Here is a 17,499-nt window from a genome sequence, read left to right as displayed (position 1 = left end):
CAAGTTCATTTTTATGAGCTTTTATGTCTGCTTGTTCTCATGTTGTCTTTTTGGTCTCATCTCTTTCGCTCCTTCTGTTCTGTGCGCACCTTCCCATTTACACCAGAGATCTGTATATAATGACGAGATGCTCATGTCTCTGCCCTAACAATGGGAGTTGTTGTCCCGAAGGCAGGCAGCGATTGAAACCTCTCACTTTGCCTCTTCCACTCTGTTTACACACACACACACACACACACACACACACACACACACACACACACACACCAAGCCCCTCCCCCTGTCATTCACAACAACAAAGATGAGAGATCACTACTTCCTCTCTGACAAGCGGTTTCAACTCCCTATTTGCTGTTTGGTCCAACAGAATCGGTCATATGGACACCGAAAGCATTATTTTACTGTAATAGAGGAGAAGGTAAACTCTCTAATGATACCCTGTTTATGTCTAAACTACTCATTGTGCACAAAGCAGACACTACTAAAACTGGAGTGTCAATGAACATTTGATTCTGGAAAATTAATGCTGAGTTTTGGCCAAACGCGCCATGGACCGCTAGCTGTCTAGTCAGTGTTTTATAAATGTGCAATAAGCATAAAACACAATTATATAAGGAATTAGCAACTCGTTCTCATTCTGAGAAATAAGGTAGGCCAATTGATTTCAACACCTGAACAAAGTGGACAGGCTAGTACAGTGCGGAAAAAAAGTATTTAGTCAGCCACCAATTGTGCAAGTTCTCCCACTTAAAAAGATGAGAGAGGCCTGTAATTTTCATCATAGGTACACGTCAACTATGACAGACAAATTGAGGAATAAAAATCCAGAAAATCTCATTGTAGGATTTTTTATGAATTTATTTGCAAATTATGGTGGAAAATAAGTATTTGGTCACCTACAAACAAGCAAGATTTCTGGCTCTCACAGACCTGTAACTTCTTCTTTAAGGGGCTCCTTAGTCCTCCACTCGTTACCTGTATTAATGGCACCTGTTTGAACTTGTTATCAGTATAAAAGACACCTGTCCACAACCTCAAACAGTCACACTCCAAACTCCACTATGGCCAAGACCAAAGAGCTGTCAAAGGACACCAGAAACAAAATTGTAGACCTGCACCAGGCTGGGAAGACTGAATCTGCAATAGGTAAGCAGCTTGGTTTGAAGAAATCAACTGTGGGAGCAATTATTAGGAAATGGAAGACATACAAGACCACTGATAATCTCCCTCGATCTGGGGCTCCACGCAATATCTCACCCCGTGGGGTCAAAATGATCACAAGAACGGTGAGCAAAAATCCCAGAACCACACGGGGGGACCTAGTGAATGACCTGCAGAGAGCTGGGACCAAAGTAACAAAGCCTACCATCAGTACCACACTACGCCGCCAGGGACTCAAATCCTGCAGTGCCAGATGTGTCCCCCTGCTTAAGCCAGTACATGTCCAGGCCCGTCTGAAGTTTGCTATAGTGCATTTGGATGATCCAGAAGAGGATTGGGAGAATGTCATATGGTCAGATGAAACCAAAATAGAACTTTTTGGTAAAAACTCAACTCGTTGTGTTTGGAGGACAAAGGATGCTGAGTTGCATCCAAAGAACACCATACCTACTGTGAAGCATGGGGGTGGAAACATCATGCTTTGGGGCTGTTTTTCTGCAAAGGGACCAGGACGACTGATCCGTGTAAAGGAAAGAATGAATGGGGCCATGTATCTTTGGAGGGAGTTGAAAGTCCGTGTTGCCCAGCGACAGCCCCAAAACATCACTGCTCTAGAGGAGATCTGCATGGAGGAATGGGCCAAAATACCAGCAACAGTGTGTGAAAACCTTGTGAAGACTTACAGAAAACATTTGACCAGTGTCATTGCCAACAAAGGGTATATAACAAAGTATTGAGAAACTTTTGTTATTGACCAAATACTTATTTTCCACCATAATTTGCAAATAAATTCATTAAAAATCCTACAATGTGATTTTCTGGATTTTTTTTCTCATTTTGTCTGTCATAGTTGACGTGTACCTATGATGAAAATTACAGGCCTCTCTCATCTTTTTAAGTGGGAGAACTTGCACAATTGGTGGCTGACTAAATACTTTTTTCCCCCACTGTATATATATACATATATATATTGTAAAAATAGCCTACAGAGAGCCTAGTGAAACGTGTTCTTATAAGCCCAGTCATTGTGCAATCGTGTGTGAAAACAGAGTTTTGAATATTATCAAGTGCTTGTCAAATTTTGAATGAGAGACTGATGAAGTGTGTGCAGCCTGCGCAAGAAACGGAGCAGAACTTTTTTCAGATCATCATTAGAGCAGCATCATGCAGCCTTAGAATGTATTACAAATCAAAACATATAGCCTAATGTTTGTATCACAACTAAGTTGCATAAATAACTCTAAATTAAGCATATAGGAGGACCTGTTTCTTTATACCGCTCAACACAGAATACCCGCATGTGCGCACTCCCTCGGAAATCATTTGGAAAAATATCCTTTCTATTTTATTCAGCTATGTTGAATTGTATTGGTCTTACCATAAAATAATACCACGGGAATTATAAGCAAATCTTGCCTGCTAAATGAACTAGTGTAGCCAACAGCCATATGGCATAGCCAGATCAGGGCCTAACATGAGGACTCAGAATATGCTATTTTGTTCTTCTGAAATAGGCTATATTTTCACATCATAATGTTTATTTCGACCTGCCTAAAATAAGTTATGGATTTATTGTGATGGTGTAGGCTATATTAAATGGATTTATGACTTTTTTAAATGTAGATGTTCCAAACGTCCGCATCAGTGGCTTGTAGGCTATGCGTGGAAGCCGGAGATGCTGAACATATTTATTTTAACAGTCAATTACCATTAGACTGGCAGTTATTTGCATGACAATCACTGGCTGACAACATTTCATGACCGCCACAGCCCTAGGCAGGCTGCTCCCCTGGATAGGCATTGAATTCGACAGCTAACGGGTTGTTTGTTGAATGAACAAGCTCTGATCAATCCATCCCTGCCTCTAATGTTTTACATTACAAAATTACTGTTATTATTATGATATTACAGCTGTTATGATCGGCCCATTTCAGTGATGAATAGGCCAATACCTTGCAAATCACCTTGTCATCTATTTATCACGCTATCGACATGGACATCTGTAAATTATTGAAACTGTTGTGACATGTAATTTGATTGTGTCAGAACATTTTGTTGCAAAATAATGTCATAGGATAGCTACATTATCTAAAATGCTGAACATGTTTGCGGTGCCAGTGCCATAGAGATAACACCGATATGTTCTATGGCCAGTGCACTCAGTGGTTCCCCTAGTGATGTCACAGAGCAATTGACAGAAATCCAACTGTTTCAGAATGTTTCTAAAAATGCACTTAAAAAGTAGTTTTAAAATTAGGTGAAATTAGATTGCTATTGGTTGTGAATAGGCTACTCGGTGGTTGAGTTGTTTTGTAACAGTTTGCCCTGTTAAAATGTTTCATATACACCCTTTAAGGAGTAGCATAAATCCATTGGGTGTTTTATCTGCCCTCGATAGATTAGAATTACGAGCGTCAGCTTGTGTACAGTACACACTTCCTCAAGATGTCCATATTCTACTCATGAATACTTTGTCTTTTCCACTGGTGTTTATTTTTCAGTCTATGAAGCTAACTAAGCGGGGCCAGTTAATTAGATTGCATGGGCGCACTGAGGGAACCTTTGTTTTTATTGAGTTATTTGTCTTCTTGACTGCAACATTTTTACAGTGAAGCTCAGCCAACTATGCCAACACATGACTGGCAATTTGTTCCAATAGGCACTTTTTGGGTCCGTGTTTAGCGTCTTCTTAAGAGACAGGAAGTTAATTTGTATTTGCATATGCAATGACGTTTAATGCAACATCCTACATTCAGTTGAATGATTCCATTTTTATTTTCTATCTCTGACTCACTCTCTCTTTCCTTCTTTCTTTCCCCTCCTCTCTAACCTCAGGGACTTAAATGAGGATGTGATGTAGGAAGGATAGCTGCAGACTAATTTAATGCTGCCAAAAAGACAATTCTTATCATAAAGTTAGAATGGCTAGCAATGTTTTGACCATTTTCACTGAAGTCAAGTATGATTACTCCTGGGCTACAACACCCAAAGACTTATTCACGTAACTTGTCAGATTATCCTGATTACCTTCTCTTACCCTGCACCGGAGAACAAATGGATATGCGTACAGCGTAGAGATACCGAGCTGATTAATGTCAACCTAATAGTGAGATGAGGGATGTTCCAAATGGATGTTGATGACCTAATGAAAACAGACATTGTGAAATGACTAATCTCGACTAATGAGTGCTGTCCTGCAGCCAGCTAGGACGGACGAAATATAAGAAAGTTATCTATGCCTTCAAGGACCAGTCAAGTAGATTGCACATCTGGTAGCCTAGTGGTTAGATTGTTGGGCCAGTAACCAAAAGGTCGCTGGCTCGAATCCCCTAGCCTACAAGGTGAAACATCTTCTGTAAGTCGCTCTGGATAAGAGCGTCTGCTAAATGACAAAAAAGTCAAAAAATATGACCAAGAAGGAGAGTGATGGAGTGCTGCATCAGATGACCTGGCCTCCACAATCACCTGACCTCAACCCAATTCAGATGGTTTGGGATGAGTAAGGACCGCAGAGTGAAGGAAAAGCAGCCAACAAGTGCTCAGCATATGTGGGAACTCCTTCAAGACTGTTGGAAAAGCATTCCAGGTGAAGCTGGTTGAGAGAATGCCAAGAGTGTGCAATGCTGTCATCAAGGCAAAGGGTGGCTACTTTGAAGAATCTCAAATATAAAATATATTTTGATTTCTTTAACACTTTTTTGGTCACTACATGATTCCATATGTGTTATTTCATAGTTTTGATGTCTTCACTATTATTCTACAATGTAGAAAATTGTTAAAAAAAATAAAACCCTTGAATGAGTAGGTGTGTCCAAACTTTTGACTGGTACTGTATATGTTCAAATCTATAGTGTTATTGAGTAACATACTACTGCATATACTGAAGCTCAGAAACTCAGATCTATTGATTTATCAGTTTGGTCTGAGTTGTGTTTTCCTTTTAAACTGGGATTTTAAAGTTTGGCTTAATATCAAATTCACATGTTATTTTACGCTATTATAAAATATGTATTAAGGTTATAAGACGGCAAGTATGTCTGCCATATCATACCTGATGTACAGTTGAAGTCTGAAGTTTACATACACTTAGGTTGGAGTCATTAAAACTAGTTTTTCAACCACTCCACACATTTCTTGTTAGCAAACTATAGTTTTGGCAAGTCGGTTAGGAAATATACTTTGTGCATGACGCAAGTAATTTTTCCAACAATTGTTTACAGACAGATTATTTCACTTATAATTCACTGTATCACAATTCCAGTGGGTCAGAAGTTTACATACTCTAAGTTGTGGTCCTCTGTAGCTCAATTGGTAGAGCATGGCGCTTGTAACGCCAGGGTAGTGGGTTCGATCCCCGGGACCACCCATACGTAAAAATGTATGCACACATGACTGTAAGTCGCTTTGGATAAAAGTGTCTGCTAAATGGCATATTATTATTATATTAAAGTTGAATGTGCCTTTAAACAGCTTGGAAAATTCAAGAAAATGATGTCATGGCTTTAGAAGCTTCTGATAGGCTAATTGACATCATTTGAGTCAATTGGAGATATCCCTGTGGATGTATTTCAAGGCCTACATTCAAACTCAGTGCCTCTTTGCTTGATATCATGGGAAAATCAAAAGAAATCAGCCAAGACCTCAGCAAAAAAAATTTGGACCTCCACAAGGCTGGTTCATCCTTGGGAGCAATTTCCAAACGCCTGAAGGTACCACGTTCATCTGTACAAACAATAGTACCGATGTGTAAACACCATGGGATCACGCAGTAAAACGAGTCCTATATCGACATAACCTGAAAGGCCGCTCAGCAAGGAAGAAGCCACTGCTCTGAAACCGCCATAAAAAAGCCAGACTACGGTTTTCAACTGCACTTGGGGACAAAGATTGTACTTTTTGGAGAAATGTCCTCTGGTCTGATGAAACAAAAATAGAACTGTTTGGCCATAATGACAATCATTATGTTTGGAGGAAAAAGGGGATACTTGCAAGCCGAAGAACACCATCCCAACCGTGAAGCACGGGGGTGGCAGCATCATGCTGTGGGGTGCTTTGCTGCAGGAGGGACTGGTGCACTTCACAAAATAGATGGCATCATGAGGAAGGAAAATTATGTGGATATATTGAAGCAACATCTCAAGACATCAGTCAGGAAGTTAAATCTTGGTCGCAAATGGGTCTTCCAAATGGACAATGACCCCAAGCATACTTCCAAAGTTGTGGCAAAATGGCTTAAGGACAACAAAGTCAAGGTATTGGAGTGGCCATCACAAAGCCCTGACCTCAAGCTTATAGAAAATGTGTGGGCAGAACTGAATAGGCGTGTGCGAGCAAGGAGGCCTACAGACCTGACTCAATTACACCAGCTCTGTCAGGAGGAATGGGTCAACATTCACCCAACTAATTGTTGGAAGCTTGTGGAAGACTCCCCGAAAAGTTTGACCCAAGTTAAACAATTTAAAGGCAATGCTACCAAATACTAATTAAGTGTATGTAAACTTCTGACCCACTGGGAATGTAATGAAATAAATAAAAGCGTAAATAAATCATTTGCTCTACTATTATTCTGACATTTCACATTCTTAAAATAAAGTAGTGATCATAACTGACCTAAGACAGGGAAGTTTTACTAGGATTAAATGTCAGGAATTGTGAAAAACTGAGTTTAAATGTATTTGGCTAAGGTGTATATAAACTTCCGACTTCAACTGTATCATACCGTTGTAGTGGGCATGGCCAATGGTGCGGTCTCCGATCTAATATGTTAAAGGCCCTCCTCTCGGAGATAGAATGTTGCTGTTTTAAGGCTAATTTCCTGCAATTCTACACATTTTGACATGGCTTATGCTGTTTTCTTATGCCATCTGAGTGACTCAAACAACGAAATCAATGCCATGATATTTTTTGAATTTTCGATTCTCCCTGAATGTCTAGTTTTTATTTTTGTGCTTGTTAGTTCTCAAAGGTGATCTTATTTAACAAAGATATAGCTCCATTATATTTTCTACATACTTTATATCTGGCTTTAGTCGTTTAAGTTTACACTGAAAACATTTTACCATCCCGAAAATGATTTTCTTATTATTTATTTTTTATTGTATTTAGCGGCAACGATTTAGCCGCGGTGGCCCACCGCTGCTAAATGAATATAGAGTAAACACTGATGATAAACCCAAAATTATCGACACCGACCTTACCGATCACTTATCGCAAGCATTTTGTTGATGTCGTTCATTACGATAAGTATCCTATACTAAAGCAATGTGAAATTTAAAATGAAATAAGTTTGCTAATATGGGTGATTGTTAATAGGACAATTGATGACTGCAACCATCAAACTAGTAGTACTAGTTTAAAGGATAATTAAAATAAAATAAAATGTGGTGCGCATTGATATAAACGTGTCATTCTATTTATCGTTATCTCATCAATTCAGGCAATTTATCGCGATATGGATTTTTGTCCATGTCGCCCAGGTCTATATTGTATGTAGTATAAATCACATTATTGTGGGAGCACCTCCTCTAAGAGTATGAATTAGGCTGTTTGAAAAGGTTTGAATCCTTTGCAACCTTGCCTACACATTGTTTGAAGTACAATAGCTGTGTGTTGGAAAACCTTGGTAGAGCATGGGTGAAGTAGGCCTTGTGGGGCTCATGTTAATGTCCTTTCTTTTTCTGCTTCAGACCTACCTACTTCTCACTTAAAACGTAGCTTTTGTGTTTAATAATAGATAAACCCAGCCTAGGTTTATTATATATTAGATCCATTCTGACTTAGTGTATTGCAACTCTATTTTAGCCTGGGCCTTTTTTGCTCTTTTGGTAATGTGAAAAAGGTGTCACCATAGGATCTCAGTGGCGCAATGATTTGTGATTATGGTCCACTCTGAGCTAAGATGGTTCTCACCTAAGGCCATCAGTTGGAATTAGTCTGTGTCAGAGCCCCCATCGAATTTTTATTCTCTCCATTTAGTTTCTTGTGAAGTAGCGCTCGATTCGGGGCATGCAGAAGATACCTGGATGCCCCTGCTGAAACCCCCCCTCCTCGTCCAGCCACCAATACCCTGGGGACGATGTTTTTATCCTGGCGGACAGATGGCCAATTCGGATGATTTGTTGGCTGCTTGTGGAAGACTGACAGTAATAGGCAAATAAAAGATTGTCTGTCGAGTTTGAGTTTAAGAGCACTAAAGCTCATGTAAGTGTTGGCATCGTAAAATAAATATTGACAGGAAGTGGGCTTTGTCGGAAAGTTATTCTTTATGTTTTAGAAAGTAAAGCTCTGCCTTGCCTATGAATGAATAAGTAAGGAAGGCCAGTCAAAGGGTTGTGGGCCGAGGGGGGATGATGGAGCACATAAAGAAAACGTCTCCACCACTTAGATAATTACATCATCTCTTTTTCTTTCCAACTGTCCCTCCTTTCGCCTGTTCTGCCTGTGCCCCTTTCTCGCCTTACTCCTACTCCTCTCTCGCTCGCTCACTCCTTTTCTACTTCCTCACCTCTCACTCTTTCTGACTCTCCCTCCCTCCTACCCTTTTTTTCTGTGCCCCTCTCTCTCCTCACTATTTCTACTACTGTAACACTCTCTCTCTCTCTCTCAGGTCCAGTAACAAATGCCCTCATCATCCCTGCCCCTGCCAACATGTTCCTGCCTGACAGCCGCCCGGGCATCCCCCTGCCCCGCTTCAGCCGCCACCTCAACCCCTCAGAGCACGGCGAGGGCGTGGAGACCGGAGGAGTGTGCCTGCGTCTGGCCCCCCACACACAGGTCAGTCACTGCCCCATAGGTACCTATGTACACCACCCAGGTCAGTCACAACCAATGTTCCCTCTAAGCTGCGCGCGTGCGAGGCTGCGCACAGCCTCCAGGACTGCCGCGCAGAAGAAATGCAAGAGATTGAACTTCATTGAGTTTGCCCCATTAGTTTCCACTATATAGATCAATGTTTTTTTCTGTGATCGAATCAACATTATATCAGCCCCTTTTCAATGCAACAAACGAAAACAAATTGAACTTTGCAAGATTGAGTGTGTGATTTTGTTGTAGGCAGAGCCAGAGTGCAATGGAGTATAATTCTATTGGCGTGGGTAGCCATGAGCAGTCTTTCAATCACTGCGAGTGAATGGGATTTTCAGATCAGTTCATATCAGAGCGCAGAGCCGTGCGTGTGCACATTTGTTGATATATTTGCTAGTTCGCGAGTTATTAGCCCAGTTATAGATAAGTATAGGTCAGCAATGGGGAGTTACTGCTTCCTACAATAGCACAACATGTGTAGGCTACATTTCAAGCTGTCTTTGAAAAGCCAGTCAGGTTAAAAGCTTATGTCTTAATTAAAGGGGCAGTGTTGTATTTTGAGATAATCTTGAATATGCAAATAAATCAATATGCAGATGGCTAGCCTACGTTGTCTAATTCTCTGTATGGTAATAATTAATTGTATTTTGTAAAGTGGTTTCTTGCATTATACAACACAATGCAATTTACAGTCATCTATTTTGCCCATGGTGTTACAGACAAAGTAAAACATCATTAATTAATGTCAAGCCCTTCATAATATAAAACCATTTTTTTTAAGTCTCATGCGATGTAGGCCTGCATTGAACACCGCATACAGGCTACTGTAGGCTATATCATAGAAATCAAAAGCTATTTCCATGTGAAAATGTTATGGGATTTGCTCCATTGGTTTTGTTGGTAGGCCTACATTTCGCTTAAATAGCCACAATAGCCTATTGGCTACTGTCTAAAACTGTAAGGATACAGCCTCGTTCAAGTTTCTGCTCACAAGATCAAAAATTTACTCAGTTCCCAAAAAAAGTAGAGGGAACATTGATCACAACCCCATAGGTACCCATGTATACCACCCAGGTCAGTCATATGAAGATAATAGGGCTTTTTACATTTTAGTCATTTAGCAGACGCTCTTATCCAGGGCGACTTAGTTAGTGAGTGCATACATTTTCATACTGGCACCCCGTGGGAAACGAACCCACAACCCTGGCATTACAAGCGCCATGCTCTACCAGCTGAGCTACAGGGGATTACATGTAAGATTGCATTTAAAGGGAGGGAATGAGAAGGTAATGTATTTAATCTGATTTTGTTCGATGTTTGTCATTTATAAGCACTGATATCACAGGACGATCATGAGCACGACCTGGCAGTTAATTGGCATACCTGGTGTCAATAACTCTTGTAATGAATCCATGCCTTGAGAGGATTAGAATTGTAAGCATATGGATAGTAAGCATCTGTTTTTGCTTACTGTAGGTAACTTTACTTCTCCCCGTAACCACCCACTCTAAATTAACTGCTGCAATATGGTGACGAGACATCTGTTTGTGGCACACGTAATCCTGGCAGTGTCAAAATCCATTACACAAGGCTAAATGAAATGGTAATGGAGGGGTCTTTGAATTACCTACCACCTGCTCACTCAGGATTTCTACCCTTCGCTTACCACTGTGCTGGCCCAGTTCTTTCCCTCCTATCGCTCTCTCTCTCTCCCCTTCCCTCGCTTTCTCTCAGAGGTCGCTTATTTCCATAATGGCTCATCTCGGAGCTGCTGGGTTTATAACTGTCGCTGTCGAGAAATGAGCTTTTCGCCCGCGCTCCAAAAGCCAAAGAAACACACAGAATTATTAGAAAAAATATATTAATACTAATAGGGTTTCCAAAAAACAATATTGCCGTCGTGTCCCCGAGGTATGCCCGTCATCACAACACACTATTTCTGATCGTGCGCTGTGCTGCGTGCAAATTACGCTGCAAACTATTCTCTATTATTACTTTTAACTTTTCCTTGTTGTTTGCTTTCTTCTGGCATGTGTGTACATGTGTATGTGTGCATGTGAGTGCCTGCACATGAATGTGTGTGAGAATGTGCTGCTACACTGCAGAAAATGGAGAAGTCATTCCACTGTCACTAGTGCTGAGCGATTAACTGAAATATCAGGTGTTTTTCAGTTTTTAAACAACTAATTGTCCAACGTAGGTTCAATTATTGTTTTTTTTCTGTGAGCTCAAGGCGCACATTGCGCCGTTTCTATAGAGATGGATCAGATCAAGCCCGAAGTGTGCGATGTAGTAGGGAGTTGTAGTTTCCAACAGGCCAATATTCTACATAGTTTAACGCAGAAAATGTGGTAATTGACTACAATGACCATAATCCATTGCGTGCCTACTTGTCCTGTCTGTGTGTTTCTTCGACGTCTGCTATGTTAGCTTAGTGTGGGGCACACACAGAGAGGGAGAGAAGAATGTGGGATAGAGAGCAGTTGCTTCGCGAGGTATCTCTACCTGAAAATCCATGATCTAAATGATTGATAGTTGTTATTAAGCAGTCATAAAAGTATGCCATATTTACTTTGAAGAACTACTAAAATTTTGATTTTATCAGACAGCGTAGCCAGCAGCTCTATAGAGATGAGATGATGACTTGGAATTAAATAATAGTCATTCAATAAAATAAATGTAATATACCCAACTGAAAAGCTTTATTAAAGTAATATGAATAAATGATGGATGCATAGTGCATTTAATGTAAAAATAAATAAAAATGATACATCGAAAACCATGATTATTTTTTTAAATAATCGAACCGAAAGTGAACTGACTTCAAAAAGCACTAATCGCTCAGCACCAACCGTCACACACTGTGTGGGTGCTGGTTGCTTGCCCTCAGATGAACCAGAGGCCGGTCTGGCCCGGGTCCAGAGAAAACCCATTAGCGAGCTGGCTGGCCGGGGTGAAGGGTCAGGGGGAGGCAGGGGAGATAGAGCCATGCTGGGGGACTGTCACTCTCCAGGGGGGTTCTTCTGGAACAGAGATGCTGGGGTGGATCCCTGTGGCTCCTATGGTGGGGGGTAGGGTTGGGGTATCTCCATTTAAGGCTAATTGGACAGTTCCTCTGGGGTGAGGGCAGGGTTCTGGGTTCATGGGAAGATTAAGGAAACGGGTAGAAAACGCAAATAGTGATAGGAAGGGTTTTATCTCCTCTCATTGAGGAGCAGCTGATAGTGTGGGAACTGAGACTGTGTGTGTGGGGTGGTGTTGTGTCAGGGAGCGTGAGATTGACCTACACTACATGACCAAAAGTATGTGGACACCTGCTTGTCGAACATCTCATTCCAAAATCATAGGCATTGAGATGGAGTTTTTGAATTTAATTGAATTTATTTTGGGTAACATACATATACAACAAAATGTAAAATGTGGACCCAGAGGATATCACATGAAAGTATTAATTAAAACGCTTGTTTCCAAAGTGGTCCTTAATGGTAAAAACAATCGAGGACCCCCCTTTGCTGCTATAACAGCCTCCACTTCTGGGAAGGCTTTCCACTAGATGTTGGAACATTGCTGCGGGGACTTGCTTCCATTCAGCCACGAGAATTAGTGAGGTCGGGCAGTCAAGTTCTTCTACACCGATCTCGACAAACCATTTCTGTATGGACCTCGCTTTGTGTACGGGGGCATTGTCATGCTGAAACAGGAAAAGGCCTTCCACAAACTGTTGCCACAAAGTTGGAAGCACAGAATTGTCTAGAATGTCATTGTGTGCTGTAGCGTTAAGATTTCCCTTCACTGGAACTAAGGGGTCTAGCCCAAACCATGAAAACAGCCCCAGACCATTATTCCTCCTCCACCAAAGTTTTACAGTTGGCACTATGCATTGGGGCAGGTAGCGTTCTCCTGGCATCCGCCAAACTCCGATTAATCCGTCGGACTGCCAGATGTGAAGCATAATTCATCACTCCAGAGAACGCGTTTCCACTGCTCCAGAGTCCAATGGCAGCGAGCTTTACACCACTCCAGCCGACGATTGGCATTGCGTATGGTGATCTTAGATCTGTGTGCGGCTGCTCGGCCATGGAAACCCATTTCATGAAGCTCCCGACGAACACTTATTGTGCTGATGTTGCTTCCAGAGGCAGTTTGGAACTCGGTAGTGAGCGTTGCAACCGAGGACAGACAATTTTTACGCCCTTCAGCACTCGGCAGTCCCGTTCTGTGAGCTTGTGTAGCCTACCACTTTGCGGCTGAGCAGTTGTTGCTCCTAGACATTTCCACTTCACAGTAACAGCACTTACAGTTGACCGGGGCAGCTCTAGCAGGGCAGAAATTTGATGAACTGACTTGTTGGAAAGGTGGCATCCTATGACGGTGCCACGTTGAAAGTCACTGAGCTCTTCAGTAAGGCTATTCTACTGCCAATGTTTGTCTATGGAGATTGCATGGCTGTGTGCTAGATTTTATACACCTGTCAGCAATGGGTGTGGCTGAAATAGCTGAATCCACAAATGTGAAGGGGTGTCCACATACTTTTGTATATATAGTGTGTGTGTAATTTAGTGCTGAGCGATTTAGTGCATTCGGTTTTGATTTGATTATAACAAAGTTATCACAGTTTTCGATCAAATGCGCTATGCATTATGTGGGTTGAATGCTTTAATACAGAATAAAACAATGAATAAAAGCCCCATGATGGTAGTGACTGCCCATTACTGCTTATCATTTATTAACCGTCATTTATTCACATTACTTTAATAAAATATTTAAGTTGTGTATATTACATTTGTTTCATTTGATGACTATTATATCATCTCATCTCTATAGAGCTTCTGCCTGTGCTGTCTGACAAAATCACTATTCTAGTAGTTCTTCAAAGTAAATAAGGCATACTTTTATAACTGCTGAATACCAGCGATCAATCACTTAGATCATGCATTTTCAGGTAGAGATACCTTGCGAAGCAACTGCTCTCTATCCCTCTCGATCGTGCCTTCTTCTCTCAGACTCCGTGCCCACACAGACCAGACAAGTATGCGTGCAATGGATTATTGGCATTGTAGTTAATTACCAAGTTTCTGCGCTAAACTATGTAGAATATTGGCCTGTTGGAAACTACAACTCCCTACTACATCGCACAGTTCGGGTTTGATCTGATTTATCTCTAAAGAAACTGCGCATTGAGCTCAGAAAGAAAATGTAACGAAATGGAATTCAAATAATTGAACCGATGTCGTCAATTAGTTGTTTAAAAACCCGAAAAATAACAAATGTAGCATCGGGGACAGGTATTTTCTCCAAACGGTTTGTTTTGAAACAGAAAAGCCATTATTTTGTTCCTGTGTTACGACCAACATAATACATCTTTTTTTCCCTTGTACAGACGTAATCATGGCAACAATTTAATTTCCAGTGCATTTCCAGTTCATTACTCATCTTTGAAATAAACCCTGCTATCTGCATGTTTATGCAGTGACCTAGACAGCTGCGGGTCAGCTTTATAAAAATAAAATACCTGTACAGTTACCTGAGATTTCCCTGCTGTTCACACGTACAGTGGGGTCCGAATTGACACCCTTAATTAAGATGAGCAAAAATGACTGTATAAAATAAATAATTAAAATACTGAGCAATGGGATTCGATAAACTATTAGCGTCCGTTGCTATATCAACAGTATGATGACCTAATTATTTGAATTTTGGAGATCATTACAGCCTAAATTATGTTATTTTCATCTCTTCTGTGCAAACAAGGTTGATTTCTGCAACAATTTCGCAGTTTAAACAAGTTTTGTTTAGCTAATAGAATGAAAACATTACTTCAAACTACTTTTGGGTACCTTGTTAACATTACAACAACGTGAAATCCATGTCTTAAACGTTGCTACGTTTCGGAAATGGCAAAGAAAACGTGTAATCTGCTTGACACATTAACGTTACTTACCTTACAGATCACAAAGTCAGCTAATTTCCACTCCATTCATATGCAAATCCTTTTGATTCATACACTGGCATGTCTGGCTGGCATGTATTTATTTTAACCTGCCCTTCCCTACACTGAAATACTATTATTTCAGTAGTCCTCTTTTATGATTCTGTACAATCTTGTGGTTGAATATATACAGTGGGGAGAACAAGTATTTGATACACTACCGATTTTGCAGGTTTTCCTACTTACAAAGCATGTAGAGGTCTGTAATTTTTATCATAAATCACATTGTGTGATTTTTAAGTAATTAATTTGCATGTTATTGCATGACATAAGTATTTGATCACCTACCAACCAGTAAGAATTCCGGCTCTCACAGACCTGTTAGTTTTTCTTTAAGAAGCCCTCCTGTTCTCCACTCATTACCTTTATTAACTGCACCTGTTTGAACTCGTTACCTGTATAAAAGACACCTGTCCACACACTCAATCAAACAGACTCCAACCTCTCCACAATGGCCAAGACCAGAGAGCTGTGTAAGGACATCAGGGATAAAATTAAAGACCTGCACAAGGCTGGGATGGGCTACAGGACAATAGGCAAGCAGCTTGGTGAGAAGGCAACAACTGTTGGCGCAATTATTAGAAAATGGAAGAAGTTCAAGATGACGGTCAATCACCCTCGGTCTGGGGCTCCATGCAAGATCTCACCTCGTGGGGCATCAATGATCATGAGGAAGGTGAGGGATCAGCCCAGAACTACACGGCAGGACCTGGTCAATGACCTGAAGAGAGCTGGGACCACAGTCTCAAAGAAAACCATTAGGAACACACTACGCTGTCATGGATTAAAATCCTGCAGCGCACGCAAGGTCCCCCTGCTCAAGCCAGCGCATGTCCAGGCCCGTCTGAAGTTTGCCAATGAACATCTGGATGATCCAGAGGAGGAATGGGAGAAGGTCATGTGGTCTGATGAGACTAAAATAGAGCTTTTTGGTCTAAATTCCACTCGCCGTGTTTGGAGGAAGAAGAAGGATGAGTACAACCCCAAGAACACCATCCCAACCGTGAAACATGGAGGTGGAAACATCATTCTTTGGGGATGCTTTTCTGCAAAGGGGACAGGACAACTGCACCGTATTGAGGGGAGGATGGATGGGGCCATGTATCGCGAGATATTGGCCAACAACCTCCTTCCCTCAGTAAGAGCAATGAAGATGGGTCGTGGCTGGGTCTTCCAGCATGACAACGACCCGAAACACACAGCCAGGGCAATTAAGGAGTGGCTCCGTAAGAAGCATCTCAAGGTCCTGGAGTGGCCTAGCCAGTCTCCAGACCTGAACCCAATAGAAAATCTTTGGAGGGAGCTGAAAGTCCGTATTGCCCAGCGACAGCCCCGAAACCTGAAGGATCTGGAGAAGGTCTGTATGGAGGAGTGGGCCAAAATCCCTGCTGCAGTGTGCAAACCTGGTCAAGAAACATATGATCTCTGTAATTGCAAACAAAGGTTTCTGTACCAAATATTAAGTTCTGCTTTTCTGATGTATCAAATACTTATGTCATGCAATAAAATGCAAATTAATTACTTAAAAATCATACAATGAGATTTTCTGGATTTTTGTTTTAGATTCTGTCTCTCACAGTTGAAGTGTACCTATGATAAAAATTACAGACCTCTACATGCTTTGTAAGTAGGAAAACCTGCAAAATCGGCAGTGTATCAAATACTTGTTCTCCCCACTGTATGTATCTAGGATACATCAATGAATAATGTGGAACTAATAAATACCATCAAAGGATACCTTACAACTTACAATAATGAACACCTTGTGAAACAGCTGTGAAAACCAACATGGCAATATTTAAGATTTTAATATAGGAATATTAATATTTTTTTGGTAAAGTTGTCATGAATTATTTTTCACAGATTTTTTTTTGTACACTCACATGGCAGTCATAGACTCAAATACTGAATTCTGGTGTGTGGAATATAGAGGAGGTGGTTGCTGTGTGGATGGGAGGTTCTGCCTGTCACTCAACAGGCAGTCAGTCTCGGAAAGGGGGACTTGAAGAGGGAGACTGCAAAGTTCAGGCACTGCTGCTCTCTTTGTTCTGAGTGTTTGCAGTACTAGTGTTTTTAGTTAATCTGTGTATCTCACTATGTGCCCATTACGATAGAGCAAGAAAACGTTCTTAGCAGATAATGACAATAACAGTAGCTGTAGATGATGTAATGACAAGTTGGAGGGTGGTTGGTAATGGAGGACATCCGGTGGATCCACGTCTGGGTGTTGGGCAGAACCTAGGTCCTGGAGAACAGGAGCAGAGTTAAAGGAAACAGGGTAGGAAACAGAGGCGTAAACACACAGGTTAAACTTTACTGTGAGACAATTTGATGGATTAGTGCAGTGTTAAAAATGGCAGATATGCACTTTTCAACAGTTTTGGAAGGTATAGCCTACCTCAAGCTGGTCCCCCTCCGACTTAGAGCACAGAGAATCAGACTGATCCGAACTCACTGGCTCTGATGGATGGCATACCACCTGGGGGGGTTTCAGTGATCTGAAAGTACGTTATACAAAAATAGCAGTAGACAAACAACAACACTAA

The 17,499-nt window shown here is 41.2% G+C and overlaps 1 protein-coding gene across 2 annotated transcripts in view; it reads left to right on the top strand.

The window, feature by feature from the left end:
- Positions 1 to 17,499, top strand: part of LOC311131410 (WD repeat-containing protein 18) — a 115,094-nt gene that overhangs the window by 84,096 nt on the left and 13,499 nt on the right. For both annotated transcript variants that reach the window (XM_084164376.1, XM_084164377.1), the window contains one exon: positions 8,768 to 8,934. In XM_084164376.1, coding sequence (XP_084020502.1) covers positions 8,768 to 8,934 — 167 coding nt within the window. The remainder of the gene's footprint in view (positions 1 to 8,767; positions 8,935 to 17,499) is intronic.

This window comes from Coregonus lavaretus (genome assembly GCF_964263955.1).
Source record: "Coregonus lavaretus genome assembly, chromosome: 6".
Taxonomy (NCBI): Eukaryota; Metazoa; Chordata; class Actinopteri; order Salmoniformes; family Salmonidae; genus Coregonus; species Coregonus lavaretus.
Note: the sequence above shows the minus strand (reverse complement) of the source record. Positions and strands in the feature narration are given on the sequence as shown.